Source organism: Danio rerio, chromosome 4 (genome assembly GCF_049306965.1).
Source record: "Danio rerio strain Tuebingen ecotype United States chromosome 4, GRCz12tu, whole genome shotgun sequence".
Classification (NCBI taxonomy): domain Eukaryota; kingdom Metazoa; phylum Chordata; class Actinopteri; order Cypriniformes; family Danionidae; genus Danio; species Danio rerio.
In genome coordinates, this window is record NC_133179.1 from 70,611,108 (window position 1) to 70,635,106 (window position 23,999).

General features: G+C 41.8%; 1 protein-coding gene across 1 annotated transcript; it reads right to left on the minus strand.

Annotated features, from left to right (window-relative positions):
• Window positions 1-81: 81 nt before the first annotated feature.
• On the minus strand, window positions 82-19,329 carry LOC100004951 (cytolytic toxin-alpha-like). The gene is made up of 4 exons (XM_021475297.3): window positions 19,239-19,329; window positions 7,171-8,889; window positions 6,695-6,795; window positions 82-2,005 (listed from the first exon to the last, which is right to left on the minus strand). Exons 1-4 carry the CDS (start codon window positions 19,327-19,329, stop codon window positions 1,691-1,693), a joined length of 2,226 nt encoding a protein of 741 aa, XP_021330972.3. The 3' UTR covers window positions 82-1,690.
• Window positions 19,330-23,999: the final 4,670 nt, after the last annotated feature.

Below are 23,999 nucleotides of genomic sequence, written 5' to 3' on the forward strand. Positions count from 1 at the left end.
GGAGATGCATTTTTGTATGAACTCAGCTGCTCAATCTTTAATATTCTGTTACTTTTACACATTCTTCTTTGCTTTGACCAACATCACACAATTCAGGGGAAGATGAGAGGTAGCTTTTAGAAAACTAAATAAGATAAGGGACGTGAAAAAAGCCCCTCTCAGTCTGTCCTTAAAGTAGGGCAGTGTGAGATCAGGGGTAAAAAAAAAAACAGCAACAAGCACATAAAAACATAGACATAATATCGCAAAACAGGGGATGTGGAGATAGTTCGATGTAGGCAACTAGCAGAAGTGTCACAGGGAAGCCGAAAGAGAAATAAAAAAGGTTTCCATATTTCCAGGGAATGTTTGCTCATGATTTCTCCACCAAATTATTGTGTCTTGGTTTCGGGAAAACTACTTTCTCCTCAATGTGGTGTCTGTACAACTGTGCCGTGAGCTAACGCTGACCTATTAGCGGAGATACAGTGGAAGAATAGAATAGTTCCCATTCGTGTTCCTATTTAAGTAAATATTTATATAATATGCTGCGCTATAATAATTTAGATATCCTAAAATCTCTGAACACTCAGTAAGAAAAAAACCCCAGAAAAGATACTTCTACATACTCAATACATTCCCTGTATTGAAAATATCGATACTTCAGGATAGATCCACCCAAGCTCTGCACAGTTTTACTCCAACCCTAATCAAACCCAGCTAATGCAACTAATTACGATGTTCAAGATTACTAGAGACTATTAAGCAGGTGTGAGTTGGAGCTAAACTATGCAGAGCTGCGGCCCTTTGGGAATTGACTTTGAGACCATTGGAATAAACTAAATTGGACTGTAGTGTATGAGTGGAAAAGAGTGTGTATGGATGTTTCCCAGTACTGGGTTGCAGCTGGAAGGGCATCCGCTGTGTAAAACATATGCTGGATATGTTGGTGGTTCATTCTGCTGTGGCAACCTCTGATGAATAAAGGGACTAAGCCGAAGGAAAATGAATGAATATAGAAAAAATTACATATTTTTGTTTCTTTGTTTAAAAGCAGAGGTTATTTACGTTGCTATATAATATGAGGCAACTTAAAAAATGCTGCCAGTGAAAGAGTTAAAGCATGTAAGAGAGAGACCATCGTGCTTTTTAAAATCAATTCTTTATTATCAAGTTCAGAATTTTTTTCATCCTTCCCCAATGTGCAAAGGACAGATTAAAGAAAAAATACAGACCCTGTATATCCCAAAATACAACCACCAATTTACTGATCGACTCACACACTTGATTATATGTTTAATTTGACATTTGTTATTTTTATTGTGAACCTACTCCGGTTCCGTTACGATTATCATATCATTGATTTGGTTCAGTGAGATATCACGTTAAATCACAATGCAGTAATGCTTTCCATACACATATTTAAATTTTACTTCACAACACAAGACAAGCTGGATTGTACCTTTGATTTGACCCACTTAAATAAAACACTTCTCTAATGTATCAAACAACTTCAAGTACAAGCACAGAGGACAACAGGAGCGTTTAGAGCAAATAACCCACAGTAAATAATAATCCCGCATCCGTTTCTGCATCCTGGTGCTTCTAAGAAACATTTTGACAGCCCTAATGATTACATGCGGATTAATATTTCAAAACTAAATCTAATGATTGATTAATGTAGATGTGTGTAGTAGATTTATAACTGGGTCTAAATGAAGTAGAGACCCAGTGCAATAATTTTACTGCCGTCACTTCGGCCTGTAATACCATAACAGGTTCCTGACTTCACATCCACACTCACCTCATCACCCAGTTGGTCGCATTTACAAGAAATCGTATTCTCTTTATCAAACTCAAATTCCAAACCCCCAAGTTTGCTTTGATCTTTATTCGGCCACAATGTTGCAGCGACAATTTTTTTACTGTCGTCAAATGCATAGTGTATTTTATTTGGTCCCTCTTCGTTTCCGATATTCATCTTGTTGCCACAGCTGAAAGTCACTTGGATGGAGTTCACAGACGTCTAAAACACACAAATGCATGACATGTGAAATACTTCAAATACAAGAGAAAGACAACAACAAAACAATGAATGTGAGCTGAAAATGACCTTCCATGCAGTAACACAGCTTAATTCTGAAAGTGTGCCATGTGTAAAATTATTGATTCATCTATAAAAGAGCTGACTCATAGTGGTTCGTAACGAGTCTTTAGCTGTGCCAGCGTGACGTCGATACAGAACTCAAGCCCCGCCCAGCACAAATTGAAACCCCTGGCTCCGCCCACAAACACTGTAGCAACAAAAAGAAGACAGACACTGTAGCAGATCCCAGTTGAATCATGTCGCAAAGATGCTGTGCTCTGACGTGTGAGGGAAAGTGTTATTTTTCCGACCCAAAGATAAAACTGTAAAGAGTCAGTGGTTGAGGTTTATTTTTACAAAAACACCTCAGCATTATAGCCCAGCCTTGTGCTGTTCCTGTCATTTTTCTGATGGGTGCTTTAGCAACCTACACGCTTACAACGGGGAATTCGTCGGCCGTTTGTTAAGGAAGGATCAGAAAAGACTGGGACTTTGTCAGAGCTTGACAGAAACTTCAGTTCATGGATCAGTTTCTTCCTCCATTTCACAAGAGTAAGTAAGTGCGATTAAAATGGCTGCCTCCTTGTTTTCTCTAGATTGCAAATGATGAGCTTAATTGTGTTTTGTTACTTGTAACGGCTTGTACTGTATCTGGTTAACTCTTTATATTCTCAAATCGCGTCTAATGCCATGTTGAAAACGCGTCGCGAGTCGATTTTTTTACGGATATAAATGTGTTTGTAAGCTCGCGATCTACTGCCGTTCGTCTTTGCTATGGCCACCATCAGCTGTTCCTACACAAGTGCTGTGGACAAGATTTGAAAGAGTTCAGCTTTTGCCACTATGTGGATTAATACTGAATGTGTGTCATGGTTACGATAGAGTAATATGCTAGTGTTAAACTATGTTGTTTTAATGCACCCCTGCAATGGGCTCACACATACACTCTGCACTCTGAATACTTGTTGATAAGCTCACGCTGAACGCAGATGAGCATCCTGCTAAGAAGGGGTTTGGGAATAAATGAAACGCTGGACAAATTATAAGGGAGTCGTTGGGATATTTAATTGGTATCAAACCGGCAACCTTCCGCAGGGGAGTCGGCTGCCCTAACAAGGAGGCTAAAGACCAAAGCCTCTAGCGTTACTAGCTGGCCTCCGTTACACTCACCGCCCTAAACCTCACTCCCATCTGGGTCACGCCACCAAAATAACCCCACCAGTCCTACGCCACCCAATCCGCTTCGAGCTGGTATCGATCCGGCAACCTTACACATGGGAGTCGGTTGCTCTAACAAGGGGGCTAAAGATGTCAGAGGAGTGAGGTTTACCTGCACAACACTTACTAGCTGGCCTCCATTAAACATATCAGCCTGTTGTTGGAGACCCCCAAAACCAAATTATGACCTTTTAATAATGCATAATAGGGGCTCTCTAACTAAGAAACAGCAGCAATTATTCAATTGCAACAAAGGCATCTTTTTATTGCAAAACTTTTCTCATTGTGCCTTTAGAAAATCCTGTTTTAATTAGGGTTGGGTACCGAAACCCTTGGTAACCGGTATTAAATCAGCGTATGAATTTCGGTGCCTAATTTCGGTGCTGCAGCAAAAACGTAAGCAGCATCAAAGGGGTGCATGAGAAAAGGCACACGCGTTGTGTCACAGCGTCACTAAACATTTAATACTAAACAACTTTAAGGAATACGGACAGGCATTATCAGGCGTTTGTTATTGTCGCTAGGGAACAGACGCACGCAACGCACGCAGTACATCGCATTCAGCCTGGTTTTCGGTAAGCGAAAGCAAAGCGACGCTCTTCAGATCACGGCGCGTGATCACTTTCATACAATTTGCTTAAACTAAGCATTCTAAAGCGTATTTTACAAGCAAGGATTCTGACACAGCAACTGTCTTTACAAAAGTTGCCTGTGAGGGGGAAACATTAAACTTAATGACACATTTGAGGGCTCAAAGGCAGAGCCTCTCTCGCGTGCTTTAGGTGTCGCTCCCACTGTTTTGGCTCTCTCTGTGATGGTGCTGCGCGCATCAGTTCCCCGCATTTGTCAGAAGTTGACGCCCAAATTGACTCAGGTAATAAAAAGATTCAACTTCAGTCATGATTATGTTGTGAAACACTATCAAAATGTCCACTGTTGATGATATTAGACTTCGGTTTTCAGTAGCGATTTTAACACTGTTAATATAGGAAGTCCTCGGCTATGCAGAGACCATTATTAATCAGAAATCTAGTGTACATAGTTTCACGTTAGGAAATGCAGTCTTGAATTAACAAAGTACCACAGAACAGATGTAAGACATTGATCAAATGTAGTCTTCAGTCACGCTCATGTAAATCGTATTCAACTCGTTTTAGTTTTGCCCTTATTCATTTTTGATTTCCGTCTTCAACACAGGATTTATGTACAACACATTTTTAAACACAATACTTTAACTGACTCATTTCTAATATCTACTTTTTTATCTTCCCCATGCTGACAGTCAGTGCAGAACATTTCACTAGTTATTTTGCAAGACAGCTGTATTCAGACAAAGTCCCTTTAAGTATTTTATAGTTTTTTATTCAGATTAAAGTGTAATTTAGACTTAATCAGTTAATTACGAAAGTTAAAATAATTAGTCAAATGATTTTGCAACTGATTTGTTGTGTAAATCAAAAATATATAGTAAATATTTCTTAAGGAGGCTAATAATCCTGACCTTATTTTAATTTAAATTAAAAACGGCTTTTATTCACGAAATAAACAATTAGAAATACGACTTATTATGACTCCAAAATAATATATTTTTTAGGAAACACTAAAAATGTTAAACATTTTAAAAAACACTAAAAATGGGAGGGCAAAATACATTGACTTCAACTGTAGGCCTGTTAAAGTTTACAGGTGCAGCAATGTGCCCTGATGTACTTGAATGTTAGAGATGTGTTCTCCTACACCAGTATAACGTTACTTGTCAAATAAATGAACAAGGAAGATTATTTTGAGTTTAAGTTATTTAATTATCTTGTTTATGAAGACTGCAAAGTGATGCATGAAAACAAATGGCTTTGAATAATGTTTTAAGTATTTTATGATATTTATGTTAAAATGTGCTTCTAAACTAAAATGTGCTCTCTCTCTCTTTTCATCCTGATGATCCCTCGGTTCCAGCTCGCATCTCAGCCTGCCTGTCGGACATTTCACACTGGATGAAAGATCATCATCTTCAGCTGAACCTCGCAAAAACTGAAATGCTTGAAGTTTCTGCCAACCCGACTCTACACCCTAACTTTTCAATCCAGATGGATGGGGCAACCATTACTGCATCCAAAATGGTGAAAAGCCTTGGAGTAACGATTGATGACCAACTAAACTTCTCTGACCAGATCTCTAGAACTGCTCGATCCTGCAGATTCGCACTCTATAACATCAGAAAAGTCCGACCCTTCCTATCTGAACATGCAGCTCAACTCCTTGTTCAAGCTCTTGTTCTCTCTAAACTGGATTACTGCAACTCTCTACTAGCGGGGCTGCCAGCTGACTCTATCAAGCCTCTTCAGCTGCTCCAGAACGCAGCAGCACCAGTGGTCTTTAATGAACCTAAAAGAGCACATGTCACTCCGCTGCTCATCCGTTTGCACTGGCTGCCAGTTGCTGCTCGCATCAAATTCAAAGCTCTGATGTTTGCCTACAAAGCGACTTCTGGCTTTGCTCCTTCTTATCAGCTCTCACTTCTGCAGATGTATGTGCCCTCCAGAAACTTGCATTCAGTGAATGAACGTCGCCTCGTGGTTCCATCCCAAAGAGGGAAGAAATCACTTTCCCGAACTCTCGCATTCAATCTGCCCAGTTGGTGGAATGAACTCCCTAACTGCATCAGAACGACAGAGTCACTCGCTGTCTTCAAGAAACGACTAAAAACTCAACTATTTAGTCTCCACTTCCCTTCCTAATCTGCAATTGCCTCTCTGGCTATACCACTAACTGTACTCCCAAATTTTTTTATAAATAAATAAAAATACTAATGCTTTCCTTCTTAGACTTTACAGACCTGAAACTTGCCTATAGCACTTATTCATTGTTGCTCTTATAGTTGTGTAAATTGCTTCCTTGTCCTCATTTGTAAGTCGCTTTGGATAAAAGCGTCTGCTAAATGGATAAATGTAAATGTAAACGTACGTGGCCCCTGCCCGCCCCCCACAGGTTAATAGTAAGCTAATGTAATTTCATAATGCAAGTCTTAAATTCATGCTAACCAACAAATGATCAAAGGAAATGTATTAATGTAATACAATATGAACTGATGTTTACATTAAACTGTAATTATATTGTTCTATTAAAATGATTTTTTAAAAATATTTTATCAAATAAAATATTTTTGTAGAGGTATCCACCATCATTTTGTGGCTAAAAAGTATCGACTGAGGCACCGTTTTGGCACCGGTATCGTTTTAAAAGTATCGATTTGGCACCGGTATCGTAAAAAAATAAATAAATACCCAACCCTAATAATAATAAAGTCTTTTTTTCTCCTAAGCGGAGTTTGCTCTGGCAAATGCTGTTAGTAAATCTCCCCACAAATAATTAGAATCAAAAATAATTAGTTTGAACGAAACAATCTTTACACACCTCAGAGAAAGTGATGCTGATTTCCTTCAAGAAAATGCTGCCAGAAGATGCTATAAAGTCGAACTCTGCTCCGCTGTTCCCACCAACAGGCCTAAATTTAGCTTTAAAAAAAATGAAATGATCAAGCTCACACAGCAGCAGAATATAGTGGCCATTGACACTTTAGAGTTTTTATTATGGTTAAAAGAAAGTGCTGTTAACTTACGAACACGCTAACAGTGATGAAACATTCCAGTGTTAGGAAATCATCATTTATTACACTTACGAAAGTCACTGTGACTAGTTAGTGGTGACATTTGCGCTAGAACAGAATATTGTTTGGACTGTTTTCAGATATTAGAAGCCTGAATACTGTATGCTGTGGACAGTCAGCTTTAAATCTGATATTTACAACCACCGTCAATCTCAATGACCAACTGTGTGAACAAAGCAAATGAAAAGAAAAGGACTATGTATAAAAAAAGATGGACACTTACCTGAAGATTTGTCTGTGCTGACAGTGTCACTGGCTTCACTCACTCCCACTTTACTCACTGTCCTGTAGCGGATCAAGTAGGACTTTTCAGGCTCCAATTCATTCAGAGTAAAGTCTTTATCACGTGTGTCTATGACAAGCCAATTCTCTTCAGCAGCAGAATCAGCGTTTGACTCCTTGTACTCGACTCTGTACTTCACTGTTTCTCCAGTCCAAGGGTTCTGCAGTTTCAGGGACACAGTTTTGTCCTGGACATCCTTCACTATTGGTGGAGGCGGTTTGGATGGCAACTGGAACTTTGTGTCTTTCAGTTCTCCTTTTTCATACAGATAGATGGAAGAGACTGGATTGGAGCTGTCTGAGATGGCAGAAACAATGAAGCGCATTCTCTTATCATCTTTATTAGCCTCTGAAAACCCCTTAAATTGAGTTAAGCTCTGTCTCATCTGTCTGATGGCATCAGGATTGTTAAACCACTTTCTGACAGGTTCCACTGCTTTAAGGTAGTTTACTTTATCTAACTGTTTAAACTGGTCAGATTTCAGAAACTCCTGCTGTTTTTCGAGATCAGGGTCTTCATAGCTCAAAGATGTGATGGTCAAGCAAACCACAACATCGATATCAGGATCAAGAAGGATAGTGTTGAGACCATCTGAATCTTCAAGTTTGATCTTATCAAGCGTCTTGAGATATGAGCTCAGGAGGTTAAGTTCAGAATTTGCATCCTTTAACCACTGGTTAAGCTTCTCTGCATTAAAAGGGGAGTCATGGTGGATCTTCAGGATATCTGCAAGGGATTCCTCCTCCTTTACCCCCCCTCGAATATCAGGCAAGACCCTGGCCACTGCTTTCTGGAACACCGTCTTGTAGATGCCAACTGACTCCTTAAATGAGCAAAGCCTCTCTTGGATGTCACTGAAATCATTTGTGAGGGTATTTTTGGACAGGTCACAGGAAACCCTGTTGACTTCATTCAGTTTCTCAATTATTTCTACAGTGTTGGAAACTAGACTTGAGCGGATTTCTCTCTCCAGCTTGGCTACGTTATCATTTAGTAGATGAAGGGGATATAGCCAGACTTTAATTGGAACTGCATTCTGGGGATTCTCCTTCAGCAGTGTGGGCAGCTTCTGGTATGTATCCAGCGCCTCCATGTATGAGGTGGGGTTTTGCTCAAGATGGAAGTCCCCATGAAAAGTGCAGGATATCTTCTCGGCTTTGTTCTTGTCACTGTCTGTCATCTCTACAGATCCTTTTCCCTCAATGGAAAATGAGGGGAACTTTTTGATCATTACATCTAATTCTCCATTAATCTCCTGGGTATTCTCATTTGTTGATAATGTCCTGTCGAACACCATGAATGCCTGGGCTCCGTACAGTACAGCCGTGATCACATGAGTTGCAGTTTTCTGCTTAAACACTTGCTGGTAGGTGAAATCCTGCAGCTGACTGATGATGAGCTGGTCAAATCTGGTTGTTTCACTGTAATACATTGTTACTCTTGACTGTTGGTTTGAGGTTTTGGTGTCATGCAGGTATTTGGCAGATCCTCCCACTTCCACCAGCCCGCCAAAGAAGCTGGCTTTCAGGGAAGCACTTATATCCATTAAATTACACTTATCAGATAAGGAATCAGAGCCGCAGACCTTCAAATCGGTCCTGGGCTGAGGATGGGAGTCCAAATTGTCATTTATGGATTTCTTGTTCCACAGAGTAACACCTGAAATAAGATGCAAATTTCACAGTTAGTATGAAAGAGTTCGAAATTAAAGACCACCCTAAAATCTCAATTTGGAGGTCACTGCTCGGTCCTGTTTAAAGGTAACTTAAGGGCTCATGAGACCTCCCCGGTCTCAGCGGGAAGTTTTCACACCTCTGATTAAAAAAAAAAATAGCTTGGAGCTGTTTCCAGCTGTGTTAATGTGAGAGTGACAAATGTGGAAATTGGGAAATGTGAAAATGGGAGATTAATTAAATGCATAAAAACAGATATTTTGCTCACCAGCAATGCAAATCCACACACACTGAGGAGATGGAGAGTGATTCTGAGAGCAGCGTTTACTTCTCCACACCAGAATTCCCTGAATCACACCATTTTATAGATTATGGTCCAGGTACAACACCTTATTTAAACCTTTGTACACAAACATGACGCTCATGACGAAGTGCATATTCAAGTCTCGCAATAGTCACAAGCATCTCTAGAGTTTACAGAGAATGGTCTGAAAAAGAGAAAATATCCAGGGAGCGGCAGTTCTGTGGGTGCTAATACCTTGTTGATGCCAGAGGTCAGACCAGAATGACCAGACTGGTTTCAGCTTATAGAGATGCAACAGTAACTCAAATAAGCACTCGTTACAACCGAGGTCTGCAGAAGAGCATCTCTGAACGCACAACACGTCCAACCTTGAGGCGAAGATTGGAGAAACGTTGCCTGGTCTGATGAGTCTCACGACGTTCGGATGGTAGGGTCGGAATTTGGTGTCAACATAAAAGCATGAATCCATCTTGCCTTGTATCAGCAATTCAGGCTGCTGCTGGTGGTGTAATGGTGTGGGGGATATTTTCTTGGCACATTTTGGGCCCATTACAACCAATTAAGCGTTGTGTCAACACCTCAGCCTACCTGAGTATTGTTGCTGACCATGTCCATCCCTTTATGACCACAGTGTGCCCATCTTCTGATGGCTACTTCCAGCAGGATAACGTGCCATGTAAAAAATGTAAATCATCTCCGGATGGTTTCTTGAACATGACAATGAGTTCACTGTACTCAAATGGCCTTCAAAGTCACCGGACTTCAATCCAATAGAGCACCTTTGAGATGTGGTGGAATGGGAGATTCGCATCATGGATGTGCAGTCGACAAGTCTGCAGTAACTGCGTGATGCTATCATGTCAATTTGGAGCAAAATCTCTGAGGAATATTTCCAGTACCTTGTTGAATCTGTGATAATTATGCCTCTGAAAATGCTCAGAAGATGGTTTCAAGGTTTTGGAAGTTTCTGATTGGCTAATTGACAACATTTGAATTAATTGAAGGCACAACTGTGGAAAAGTATTTAAGGAAAACCTAAAACACAATGCGTCCTTGTCTGACAACATGGGAAAATCAACAAGCCAGAATCAACAAAAAAGCCAGATTACAATTTGCTAAGTTACACTGGGATAAAATAATAATTTTTGGAGACATGTCCTGTGGTCTGATGGACCTAAGATTGAACTGTTTGGCCATAATGACCAGTGTTAAATTTGGAGAACAAAGGGGAAAGCTTACAAGCCTAGGAACACCATCCAAACTGTGAAGTATGGGGATGGGGGGTTGGGGGGGCATCATGTTGTGGGGCTGTTTTGCTGCAGGAGGGACTGGTCCACTTCACAGCATAGATGGCATCATGAAGAAAGAACATTGTGTAGAAATACTGAAGCAACATCTCAAGACATCAGCCAGGAAATTAAAACTTGGCCACAAATGGGTCTTCCAAACAGACCATGAGCCTAAGCATATTGCCAAATTAGTTCAAATGTGCCTTAAGGACGACAGAGTTAATGTTTTAAAGTGGCCATCACAAAGCCCTGATCTCAATACTATAGAAAATGTGTGGGCAGAGTTGAAAAAGCTTGTGCGAGCAAGACAGCCAACAAATCTGACAGAGTTAAACGAATTCTGTCAGGAGGAATGGGCCAAAATTCCTTCAAACTATTGTGAGAAGCTTGTGGAAGGAGACCCAAAAAGAAATTTATATAAAAAAAAAAATAGAAATGATCTAATTATTCTTGTATTTAGCAAATGTAAATCATTTAGGTAATCCTAACGGACCTAAAATAGTAAACGTTTAGTACCCTATCATCACAGTGAAGTACATTTATCCTTTGCCACAGATGTATTCCCGCTTTGAGTATCTGCAGGGGGTGCCCTTTTTCACAAATTGGATATCTGCGATTCTTATCATTTGTTTCAGATAAGAGAGGGTGATAAATAGAACAATACTTTTTTTTTACTTTTAATACCTCCAGAGGAAACTTTGAATATTGTGTCTTTATGTCAAACTGTGGAAATGTGTTTTCCAGGCAGTCAGTTCCCTTTCTGTGTCTAATTGTGTCAGTTGAGGGTATGCTCATTCAGGCAGTGGTAGATGGGCCAACTCCAGATTACTGCAGAGGTTTCTGGGCTTTGCCAATTTTTGCCAGAATTTTATTCACAATTTTAGCTAGCCAGCCATGTGTTTGACTGCCTTAAGCTCCACCAAGGCACCATTCAGGCGGTCAAGTGCAGCACAAGCTCCATTTTCTAAATCTAAAAGCTGCTTTGTTTGAGCTGTTTCATCTCCATTGCCCCTGAGCCTTCCTGGCAGTTTGTGGTGGAGGTTGATGCATCAGAGGTGAGGGGTTGGTGCCATCCTAACCCAACGCTCTTATCATAACTACCACAACTACCACATTCACAAAAGAGAGCTGGTCATTTCTCCAGGGTGGCTTGTCATCCAGGGTTGAGTTGTACTTTGTTTATTAAACAATTGTGGTGGCTAAATATGGGTCTTGACATATGGGTTTGTTTTTGGCTTGCTTTATTTGCGTCATTTCAGAAACTTCCATTCACCTGTATCAGGACTTCTTTCAGATGCTGTCAGTGTCTTCAAGACCCTGGTTCTATATTGCACTTTGTCACAGGTTTCCCACTCTCTAATGGAAAATGGTCATTTCGACCAGTTTTCGAAAGCAACTTAATTTATCACTTTGCCGAAATTACTCTTTGCCAGAGAGACTGCAGGTGCTGTCTTTGATCACTTCTTTGGGATTCATGGTCTCGAGATATACGTAGTCTTTGACGGGGGCCTCAATTCATCTTTAAATTTTGGAGAGTTTTGTCATTTTTTGGGGGCCACTCTTAGACCGTACTCACACTAGGTACAGTTGCCTCGAACCGGGCCAAAGCACGCTTGTCCCCCCTCCCGTCTCCCCCAACGGCCCGCGCTCACACCACAAACGGGCCTCGGCACGCTTACGTCATTGCTGCTGTGCTGTTCAGTGGGAAGCGCTCTCTCACTCAGCAGCACAGTGGAGATTTCTCTAGTTGTATTGTTTAAGTCGTTTGTTATGCAGTGACATGCAGTCAAATATTTCGCCAAACAGTCCTTAGGGATGTGGGGACTTGCAGTCAGATATTTCGTCGAACAGATCCGACACTTTTGGCGCTCATAAACAATCATAAAGCCCTCGTGCTGCAGGAATGAGGAGGTCTGCTGAAGGCGCACAGCTGTCGTGCAGTGAGGGGTTTGCGTCCTTAATAAATTAAGGCAGTTTGCGTTCACTGAACAGTAAGAATTATTAATAAATCCATATGAAACAGTGCCTTAAAAGTCACGTCTCGCTTTCAGTTTCGGGTTTTGGTGCATTTTGCACTCACACACAAGCGTACCGTGCCAAAGCCCAAGTGAACCGCGCTCAGACACACCTCTTCCAACCGGGCCAGGGCTGGCCAGGTGAACCGTGCTTGAGTCCGATTCAGCGCACTCACACTTCTCAAACGATCCTGGAAACGGGCCTGGGCACGGTACGGATGGCATAGTGTGAATAGGCCCTTAGTCTATCATATTGTTTCCAGCCTCAGAGTAACGGTCAAACTGAGAGAGCTAACCAAGATCTCAAATGTATGTTGTGATGTTTGATTTTTCAGAATTTGACCTCCTGGAGCCAGCAACCCTCATGGGTTGAGTAGGCACATAACCCATTTCCAGTGTCTGTTCTCTATTTCAGTGTAGCTTAGGGTACCAGCTACCCATTTTTTCCCAGTCTGGATACTAAAGTCACGGTTCCCTCTGATATAGTCTTTGTCCAGAAGTGCTAATGCACATGGAGCAAGTCCAGAAAAACTTCTCAAGATTGGTGCATGCAACAAGGGTAAATCCGATCACCATCAATCTAAGCCTTCGGTTTGTTTCATTCAAGAACATTTCACTTCATACTGTTTGTAATAAACTTGCTCCTAAATTTATCAACCCATTTTCTGTCACCAAGATCATTAGTCTGGTGGCAGTCCGCCTCAGATTTCCTTCAGTGTACAAGAGAATGCATTATGTATTTCATGTTTTTAAATTAAAGCCTGTTTTTCATACGTCCATTAATCCCGACCCCGGTTCCTTCCTGCCGTGTCTCAGATGGGGACGAGAGAGGAGATGAGAATTCCCATACTTGGTGGACTGGGAAGATTATGGTTCGGAGGACAAGAGTTGGGTGTCTGCAAGAGATATATTGGACCACTCAATTATTGCTAATTAAAATTGCCAGGTAAGCAGATAAGGAGGTTTCTAGGAGAAGGGGTATCATTTATGTCAATGTTTGTCTCTCATCAGAATTGCCCTTTGTGCTGGACAGGTTATGGTCTCTGGAGCACGTTTTCTGCTTCTCTGGGAAAGATTTGGTTGCACCTTTAGCTATGACATATTGCCACAGCTAGAGACTGTGTTTTCGCTTTTACATTAATTAACTGCTACTGTTGTCGATAAACTTTTTTTCACTTACACTTGGATCCAGTTCCTTATTTTTGTACTCGTTACACCAAAATCATGATTCTACTTACACCGGGAGCCACGTCTTCTCCTCCAATGTTCTCAGCACCTGAAGTGGTAAATCACTCGTCTGAACCATGTCTTCCTCCACCAGCCTTCTACTCAGGGGAATCCCAGTTGTGTAACTCTTTTCTCTCAAAATGTTCCCTTTACATGGCATTACAACTATCATCATTTCCCACAAAGCAACCCAAGGTAGCGTTCATCATCACGCTCCTTTTCGGCAAAGCTGCTCTGTGGGAAACCACTGTGTCAGAACAGAAACTTCCTTGCTTCACATCTTTTAAGGCTTTTTCGGAGAAGCTTAAAAAAAGTTTTCGACCATGCAGCTTCTGGAAGAGAGCACGGTTCTGGCACGGGTCCTTGCTGAGCTTCGACAGCTGAGATTGCTGAGCTGGAGTGTGGTGAACTACGTCAAGTTTTGCATATTAGCCGCGGAATGCGGAAGGAACATGGAAGCTTAATGGGACATGTTCCTACACTGCTTTTCTGATCAGATCCACAACAAGATATACGCCTTAGATCTTCCTAAGACTTTGGATGGTCTCATCAATCTGTCAAATTGGGTGATCGCCCGATAAATTCGGTCACGATTGGGGACTCAATCACTCTGAACTTATCTCTTTTTATTTAACTGACACCCCCAACACACCAGTGGTCCTTGGGCATCCGTAGCTGGTCCTTCACAAGCCTCATATCAGCTGGGGCCAAAACTGTAAGCTGTGTTTTCGCAGAGTGAGTACTGTCGTGAGTCTTGTCTTTCGTTTGCTCATTCTCCATTGTCTTGTTCTATGTTTCAGAAGGAGCGCACGGACCTGTTATGTGCCCAGTAAGTACCTCGACCTGAAGAGATTGTTCAGTAAGTCTCAAGATGCTTCTCTGCCTTCTTATTGTCCCTATGACTGTGCTAAAGACTTTTTGACAGGTACGTCTCTGCCTAAAGACAAATTATACTCGCTGTCTGTTCCAGAAAAAGAGGCCATAGAGAAATATATTTCTTATTCTCAAGCAGCCAAAGATCATCCGCCCTTTTTCTTCACCTGCGAGGACGGGTTCTTTTTTTGTGAAGAGGAAGAATGGTTCACTTCGCCCATGTATTGATTGTCGGGTACTGAATAACATTACGGTAAAGAATACTTATCCTTTCCAGTTAATGTCTTCAGCTTTTGAAGGTCTGCAGGGGAATCCTTCTTCAGAAAATTAGATCTCCGCACCACCTACCATTTGTTCCATATAAGAGAGGGTGATGGAAGACAGCTTTTAAACCCCCAGGGGGCTTTTTGAATATTGTGCTCTTCCCTTCGGGCTTTCCAATGCTCCCGCGGTCATCCAATCACTCGTCAATGATGTGTTAAAAGGTATGATAGATCAGTTAATTTATGTCTACCTGGTTGACATTCTGATATTTTCCCATTCTCTTCAGAAACATGTGTAACATGTCAGACGAGTGCTTCAGAGGCTGTTAGTGAATGGGCTTTATGTCAAGGCTGAGAAATTTTATGCATAGTCTGTTCCCATTTCTGGGGCACATTGTGTCAGTCGAGGGGGTGCACATGGATCCAGAGAAGATTCAGGCTGTGGTGAATTGGCCAACCCCAGACTCCTGCAGGTTTCTGGGCTTTGCCAATTTTCACAGCATTTTTTTAACAACTTCAGCCAGCTCGGTGCATCTCTGACTGCTTTAACCTCCCCCAAAACACTGTTCAGGTAGTCAAGCACAGCTCAAGTTCACTAAATTGAAGGCTCGTTTTGTTACCGCGCCTTATCCATAGCTTCTGATACTTCTATTTATTTTGTGGGGAAGGTTGATGCATCAGTGGTGAGGGTGGGAGCCATCCTGTCCCAGTGTTCTTCCTCGGATGGCAAGATGTTCCCTGTGCATTTTTTTCTGGCTGTTTATCTGCCGTCTAACGTAATTACAACATTGGTAATAGGAAGTTGCTGGCTATTAAGCGCTGGAAAAGTGACATCATTGGCTAGAAGGTTCGGGGGTTCCTTTTATCGTTTTGACTGATCACAAGAATCTTAAATACATCAAATCGGCCAAAAGATTAAGCTCTAGGCAGGCTCGGTGGCCGTTATTTTTTGGATGGTTCAGTTCCATGAAAAGCAAACCGATGCGTTTTCCGTAGCGTTAGCTCGTCCTGTGATGTTTTATGTTGTTGTCACATGGTTATGCTTAGCTTTACTCCTCATGGTGTGGCGTGTCTGTGTTGTTACCTGCGTGTCACATGGGTTGGTTACCTAACGCTGATCAGCTGTTCCGATCAGCAGCTTCAGCTGTGCTTAATTGAGCTGTGCCTGTATCTAAGCGACAATCCTTTGCTTTGTTTTCAGTTCGTTATTGTTTGTTCATGGTGTCTCTTGTGTTTTGTCAGGACTCTTGTTGGACATTCCTGTGCCATTCATCTGGAACTTTATTCCCACACTCTGCTTTGGCACGGATTGTTTGTTTTGGACTATTTTTGCACCCTTTTGATTTATGACCTTTGGTCAATAAAACCAATTGCAATTGGATTCCCCATTGTGGGTTTTTGATTAGCATGACAAATATTTCATTGATCACACATTAGTCAATTTAAAAACATTTAAATTCTGATTTCATTGGTGCCATATGACCTTAGCATTCATGCTAGCAAGTAGACTTTGTGACTAAAAGTTGTAAATTCTGTTACTGTTAATTATCTTACTGTTTCCAATTTAGGGTAACAGAAGTTATGGTCATGTATGTAGGAGATTAAGAGAGCTTGTGTTTCTCTCCTGTTGTGTTTGTGCATCTACAGCTGAAATATCATCTTGGCTTCATATGTCGAAATGTAATGACTGTTTATCTAAAAGAATGCTTTAGTTTATTGTTATTTCTACACATTACCCTGCTGAAAAAAAACAGATAAAACCAGTCTAAGCTGGTTGGCTGGTCTTAGCTGGAAGTAGCTGGTTTTGGCTGGTCTCCCACCCTGGCCAGGCTGGTTTTAGCGGGTCTCTCAGCTTGACCAGGCTGGTCTTAGCTGGTCTCCCAGCCTGGTCAAGCTGGTTTCAGCTGGTCTCCCATCCTGGCCATGCTGGTTTTAGCTGGTCTCTCAGCCTGACCAGGCTGGTCTTTAGCTGGTCTCCCAGCCTGGTCAAGCTGGTTTCAGCTGGTCTCCCATCCTGGCCATGCTGGTTTTAGCTGGTCTCCCAGCCTGGTCAAGCTGGTTTTAGCTGGTCTCCCAGCCTGGTCAAGCTGGTTTTCGCTGGTCTCCCAGCCTGGCCAGGCTGGTCAAGCTGGTTTTAGCTGGTCTCCCATCCTGGCCCGGCTGGTTTTAGCTGGTCTCTCAGCCTGGCCAGGCTGGTCTCTTAGCTAAGACCAGCTAAGACCAAACTGACCAACTAAGACTAGCTAAAAAGTGGACAAAACTCCTCTTAAATCAGCCTGACCAGCTAAGACCAGCTGAGACCAACCTGACCAATTAAGACCAGCTAAAAAGTGGTCAAAACCCCTCTAAAACCAGCCTCACAAACCAGCCATGACCAGCCTGGGAAACCAGCTAAAACCAGCTAGGATGACCAGCTAAAACCAGCCTGGTTATTAGCAGTTTTTTTCAGTAGGGTAACAAATTTGTCTATAACATAGTTGGAGAAACAGTGATATATATATATATATATCTTTCCTCCTAGAAGCTAGAAGTAAAAAAAAAAAAAAAAAAAATATATATATATATATATATATATATATATATATATATATATATATATATATATATATATTAAATATAAATATAAAATATTATCTATTAATATAATTATATATATTATAATAATAAATAAATAAATAAATAATACATATATAATTTTTTTTATTTATATTATATATATTATATATTATTTATTATATATAAAATATTTTGTGTTTGCCAAGCACTGGATCAAATAAAAATCGAGCATGCTTTCAATAAGATACTGGAAAGAATCGATGTTTATAAAGAGATTTTCTCTAACCTGCCGAAATGCCAAATATAGTTTTAGGGCAGTGTTTGACCTCACGTTTTTGTAATTGAAAGCTTGTTTACCATCCAACATCAAAACCTTCATTACCATTAAAGTCCTCTTTCTTTGAAGCCATGATTGTCTCTTCCTAATTCTTAATTTGTCGTCTTATAATTTTCTCTGGACAAATTACTAACCTTGTGCACTCAGATGCTTATTTAGAAGACTCCTAACTCACTAACAGAAGATTGAGTTTAAGAACAAGCTCATGTGTGCACGCACCAATGACTGTAAAAAATATGGACGACGCGACAGCCCCTTTTCCCATTGAACGCCTTAAAGGCAAAACGCCTGCTTGACGGGCACAAACTGTCGCAAAAGACTGCTGAAATTGGAGCCTTGACATGCGCAGAAGGACTGTCTGATGGAGCCAGAGGAGCTTCCAACCAAACGCTTTATGTAAAATCAACCACGCCCCCCGAACTTCTCAGCATGCGTTTGCTGTCATATCAACACAAATGGATGTAATAACGTTAACAAATATGAGGGTTTTATATATTCAATCGCGCCAGCTCCGGGCCGCAGCGCATAACCTACTCGCGGCGTCGCGGGCTGATTCCGTCTCGCTCGGCCGCCGCATGTGGCTCGATTGACTCGGGCTGGAATCGGGCAGTGAGTCCAGGCATCCGGAGTAGGTCGAGCAGATCAGTCAGTCTGAGCTCTGAGGGGTAAGTCTCCGGCAGGCGAGAATCTAGCCGGAACTGGCCCGAGTGTGTTTTGCTATCTGGGTGGTTAGGCGTGTATCAGCAAACTAATAAAGCCCGGAAAAAGCCCTGAACTTAGCGAATAAACAGTGTTCCACCAGATCCTGTATGTCAGATACTGTAGTTTACTGCTGAACTCATTTTGTCATGGTAAAATAACACCGAAATCGAGTAATAACACTTCAGTCTCCTGCCGAAGCTCAGACGCGCTGCTTTGAGAATCTGTCAATCACAGCTGTCAATCACGATGACACGCCCAGCATTAAATTACTGCTAAAAACAAACTGTTTACAAAAATGAAGATCTGCACCTATTTCCGCACAATAACCAGTGCCTTAATCGACCAGAACCATCTTTCGGGACATTTTATTGCAAGTGTAATTAATTTTTTAATTTGGGCTCAAGTCTCATTCATTAACACGGAGGAGGCGGGCTTTATGACTTGTACTGCACCCAGCCCCCAGGGGGCGATCTAACGGCCGAGACCTTCACTCAAACACAGGCTTGCGGCACACTTGGCACGCACACGTTGGGATTTAGGCAGGAAGCGTTTGTGAGAAGTTCAAATGCTTTTATAATACAAAAAAAAAGGTATTAGTGAATGAGATGAAATGACTGACATTTAAAGTGCTCTATTATGGTTTATAAAAGGTTTATATTTTGGTTTGGGAGTCCTTCATGTTATTGTGCATCCTGTTGGTTACACATTTGGACGCAAAATTGAACAAGAAGCATCATTAAATAGATAAATAAAATAAAAGGTACTCCACCTGGAATGAAGGAATCCTTTCGGCAGTCATAAAGCATACCAGGAAACAAAGATCTTCCTAGAGCTGCCAATTCAATGGGTCCTGCTGCCATAGCTGTAATAAATAACAGTGAATAAAGAGAATATTATTCAATCATACGTATACGTTCAACCAAATAACTCAGAATAATTGATGAAAACAATTAAATGTTCATGCGAACACCTAATTTAATTTAGTTGAGCTGGATCCAAAAGTGGGCAATAGGGAAAAAACAGAATGAAGAATCATATTAAAAACGAGATCACATTGAAAATATGGTTCAAGTGAACAAAACCTTCTTAATAATAAACAAAATGGAAAGTAATAACTTGTGACAAAAATTTGGATTTGTTTGAACTGACTAGAATTTGCGTAAAAAACCTTTACATTTTAGTTTGAAGCTTAAGAATTCTTTGCTATTCTGCTGAAATCGAAACAATTTATAATCAGTTGCTCAGTGCATGTTCATATCGCTTACCTGGAGTCTATAGGATGTTTGCGGAAACTTATGTGCTAACCTTTTCAGATCATTTCAAAAACGCTCTGCTTAACTGCAGCAGTATTTATAATGTGTTGTGTGTTTTTTTTTAACAGGAACTGGGTTGGAGGTGGGTGGAGGAACCCTGCCAGACTTCCCAGAAATTCATGTTTTCTGGGGAATTTCTGAAAAGATATATTCTTTGTGTTTTACATTATTTTCTGTGGTAGAAAGAGTACTGAAAAATCCTATACAAGCAAAAGCCATTACTTGCCCAAAAATGTAGTGCAAGTAGAGTAAAAGTTATTCATTCATTTTATTTATCCTTTATTAATCTGGGGTCGCCATAGCGGAATGAACCGCCAACTTATCCAGCAAATGTTTTACGCAGCGGATTCCCTTCCAGCTGCAACCCATCACTGGGAAACACCCATACACTACTGTCAGCCAATTTAGCTTACTCAATTCACCTGTACCACATGTGTTTGGACTGTGGTGCAAACCGGAGCACCCAGAGGAAACCCACGCAAACATAGAGAGAACATGCAAACTCCACACAGAAGTGCCAACTGGCCCAGCCGAGGCTCAAACCAGTGACCTTCTAGCTGTGAGGCGATTGTGCTTCCCACTGCGCCACCGTGACGCCCAACCAATTCAATGTTTCAAATTTCAGCAACGACAGGGCCAGATTAAGAACATATTGGGCCCTGGGGCTATAGCAAACCCAAGGGCCCCATTTATTTTGTCGCCTCACAAACCTAGCTTTGTTGTTGTTGCTATTATTACTAATATTTGATAATTAATATGATCTAATTTTCCACTATTTGATTATTATAAATGGTTTTTATTTTACTAAAGCAGGCGTACAAGCTTACGAAATTACTCACATAACATAAACCTCAAGTTTTAAACAGGCTGGCAAAATCAGTAACAAAAACAGTAGCCTACTTCCTAAATGAGTGCTTTACAACAAATACTTGAAATAGTTGACTTTAACTTTAGCTGAGCACAAAATGCCTGAAATATCTTTAATATCCATGCTTCTAATTTCCCATTTGGTCTTGAGTCAATCAATTACACAAGGTTAGCATGCTTTTTCCCTTCAGATGTGCTGTCTGATGAAAGCCAGTGCCAATATTTTATTGCTCCAGATTATTACTTTGGTTTTTATAAAAGGGGAAATTCATTCATTTAAAAGTTTGCTTTGGAACTGGTTCAGTTAGACCTAAATCATGTTTCTTTTTTCAACTTTCATTTCTTTTTCATCCTTTTATAACCTGTTTAACACATTTTATTCAGTTTTTATCTGTTTTATTCACTCATTCATTTTCTGCCGCTTTTCTGGGGCCGGGTCGCGGGGGCAGCAGTCTTAGGAGAGAACCCCAGACTTCCTTCTCCCCAAAAACTTCCTCCAGCTCCTCTGAGGGGGATACCGAGGCGTTCCCAGGCCAGTCGAGAGATATAGTCCCTGCAGTGTGTCCTGTGTCATCCCCAAGGCCTCCTCCCGGTGGGACATGCCTGGAACACCTCTCTAGGTCGGCGTCCAGGAGGCATCCGATGCCCGAGCCTCTTTTGATGTGGAGGAGCAGCGGCTCTACTCCGAGCTCCTCCCAAGTGTCAGAGCTCTCACCCTATCCATAAGAATGCGCCCTGGGCCCCTTCGAAGCAAACTAATTTCGGCCGCTAGTATCGGAGATTTTGTCCTTTCGGTCATGATCCAAAGCTCATGACCATAGGTGAGAGCAGTAGACTGGTAAATCGAAAGCTTTGCCTTTCGGCTCAGCTCAATTCTTTACCACAACGGACCGGTACATCGACCGCATTACTGCTGCCACTGCACCAATCAGCCTGTCAAGCTCACGCTCCATCCTTCCCTCACTCCTGAACAAAACCCTGAGATACTTAAACTCCTCCACCTGGGGCAAGGACTTTCCTCCAACCTAGAGATGGCAAACCACCTTTTTCCGGTGGAGCACAATGGCCTGGAAGTGCTGATATTTTCTTGAGGTAGATACTCTGCAGCGATGCACATTTTGATAACTCTTATGTAGGCTATTTGAGTTGGTCGCACACTGTCTCGGTTTTGAGAGGGCAGGATTGCGTAGGTGCGTGGCGGTGGCCGAGACAGTGGTTCAGTGGTGTTTTAATTTTGATGATGATGAAAAACCTTTATTTGTCACATACACTTTTACATACACAACGATCAACACATTTCAGGGAAAGACAGGTCAAGGAGAGGTAGCTTTTAGGAAGAGAAAATAAGATACATTAGAGAAGAGGTAGGCCAAAAAAAGACCCTCTCAGACTGCCGTTGAAGTAGGGCAGTGTGAGATCAGGGGGAAAAAAGCTCTAGCACAAGCACATAAACACATAGACTTAACATCGCAACAGATTCGAACAGAGCATGTGAAGATAGTCCGATAAAGGTGGCAGCCATCTGATCCTGCAGCCAGGGGGTGCTGGTCACAGACCTGCCTACCCACTCCGGTGGGTGGAAGCACATGAAGGCGTGGGATGTGGGGTTAGGTAGTAATTGTCTATCTGTAGCTGTGTACGTGTGTGTGTGTGTGTGTGTGTAAGCCTGTAGAGTTTCAACATGTGTCCTTGGAACAGGGAGCAGGAATTCAGCATCTTGTTCTCTTGTTCTCTGTTGTTTGTCTCCAGCCGAGGTTGTCTGGAAGGAGTGTCACAGGGAAGCTGAAAGAGAAGAAAAGGTTTGCAATTTGGGTCAAGATCTGGTCTTGACTAAAGGTCTGAAAAAAAGGTCTAAAGACTAAAGACTAAGACTAAAGACTAAAGAGCCGCTAGTTTCACCCCGATGTTTTCAAGTTGGTGGTCTAAAGCCACAGTCTGAGAGCTAACAGCTCTGCTCACCACCATTTCAATCCAGACAGCCAGCTTGTCGGGGTTTTGAGCCGCACTGACCGTTTTCATCAATCGTCGATACCTCAGGGCTCCGCCTAAGCCCATCAGCAGAAACCCTCTTATCAAAGTTCTGAATCGATAGATATCTTCAATATCCTCCAGGCACACGACGCGCCACTTCTTCCACCCGTCCATCATGAACCCAGCATTAAATGTTCCCGCAGGACAGATGGGGTCCCCTAAACCCAGACTTCTCCTGAGAAGATGGTGTCTGTTGCGTTCAGAGACCAGGTGATCAAAACTATAATTCCTTATTTGTTTGGAGAAAAGAGCAAGGAGAGCCTCAGAGATAGAATAAGACGAGACAAGAGGAGCCAGCCAGGACAGATATGCCTTCGCTGAGAGTCAAAGAAGAATTTTATTCTAGAATAATTAAAAAAAATAGGGCAACACAGTGGCGGAGTAGGTAGTGCTGTTGCCTCACAGCAAGAAGGTCGCTAGTTCGAGCCTCGGCTCAGTTGGCGTTTCTGTGTGGAGTTTGCATGTTCTCCCTGCGTTCGCGTGGGTTTCCTCCGGGTGCTCCGGTTTCCCCCACGGTCCAAAGACTTGCGGTACAGGTGAATTGGGTAGGCTAAATTGTCCTTAGTGTATTACTGTGAATGAGTGTGCGTGTATGTTTCCCAGAGATGGGTTGCGGCTGGAAGGGCATCCGCTGCTGGATAAATCGGCGGTTCATTCTGCTGTGGCGACCCCGGATTAGTAAAGGGACTAAGCTGAAAAGAAAATGAATTAAAAGTCATTTTAATTTTTTTTATGATGCGCTTGGTTAGCCTTCTTAGGCTATACTGTTCTCGTGGTAGAGCGGACATAAGGAACTGTGCTGGGACTTAAGAGACTTTGCTGGGGGAAAACAGGACATCTGTTCACCCTTACTGGGTGAATTAAACGATAAAGATGTTCTATGGAAAACATGCGCTTGCTATACTTTGGGTCTCTGCACTTACAAAATTTAAGAATTTTGTCTTAAATTGCTGTGATTGTGTGTTTTGGCTAAGAATATGTCTTTGTCCACTAAGTCACTGATCTAGTCAGTGATCTGAAGTTCTGTATATTTGTGGCGTTTCACTGATAGCAGAATGAGAGCCAGCAGTATCTGGTCAGGTGTTAGAAACGCATTAAAACACTGGAAACGCACAGACATGAAGAATCAGCATATGAATCTCAACAATGGTTACAAATTTCTTGCCACAGCGCATGCTGGGAGTCTATGGCCCCGTTTACGCTGCCAGTTAAATGTGATCCGATTCTAATTTTTTTGCTCATATGTGACACCGATCGGATTTGTTCTATGACCGTGTAAACACGAAAAAAAATGCATGCATTCGGATATTCAGGGATGG

What these genes read in the sequence shown, in the direction of transcription:
- LOC100004951 (XM_021475297.3), bottom strand. Translation starts at nt 19,329, where the DNA reads ATGGCAGCAGGACCCATTGAATTGGCAGCTCTAGGAAGATCTTTGTTT. An exon ending in AAAGGATTCCTTCATTCCAG is followed by an intron (nt 8,890 to 19,238) that starts GTGGAGTACCTT and finishes ATCTTATTTCAG; the next exon opens with GTGTTACTCTGTGGAACAAG. An exon ending in CAGCACAGACAAATCTTCAG is followed by an intron (nt 6,796 to 7,170) that starts GTAAGTGTCCAT and finishes TTTTTTTTAAAG; the next exon opens with CTAAATTTAGGCCTGTTGGT.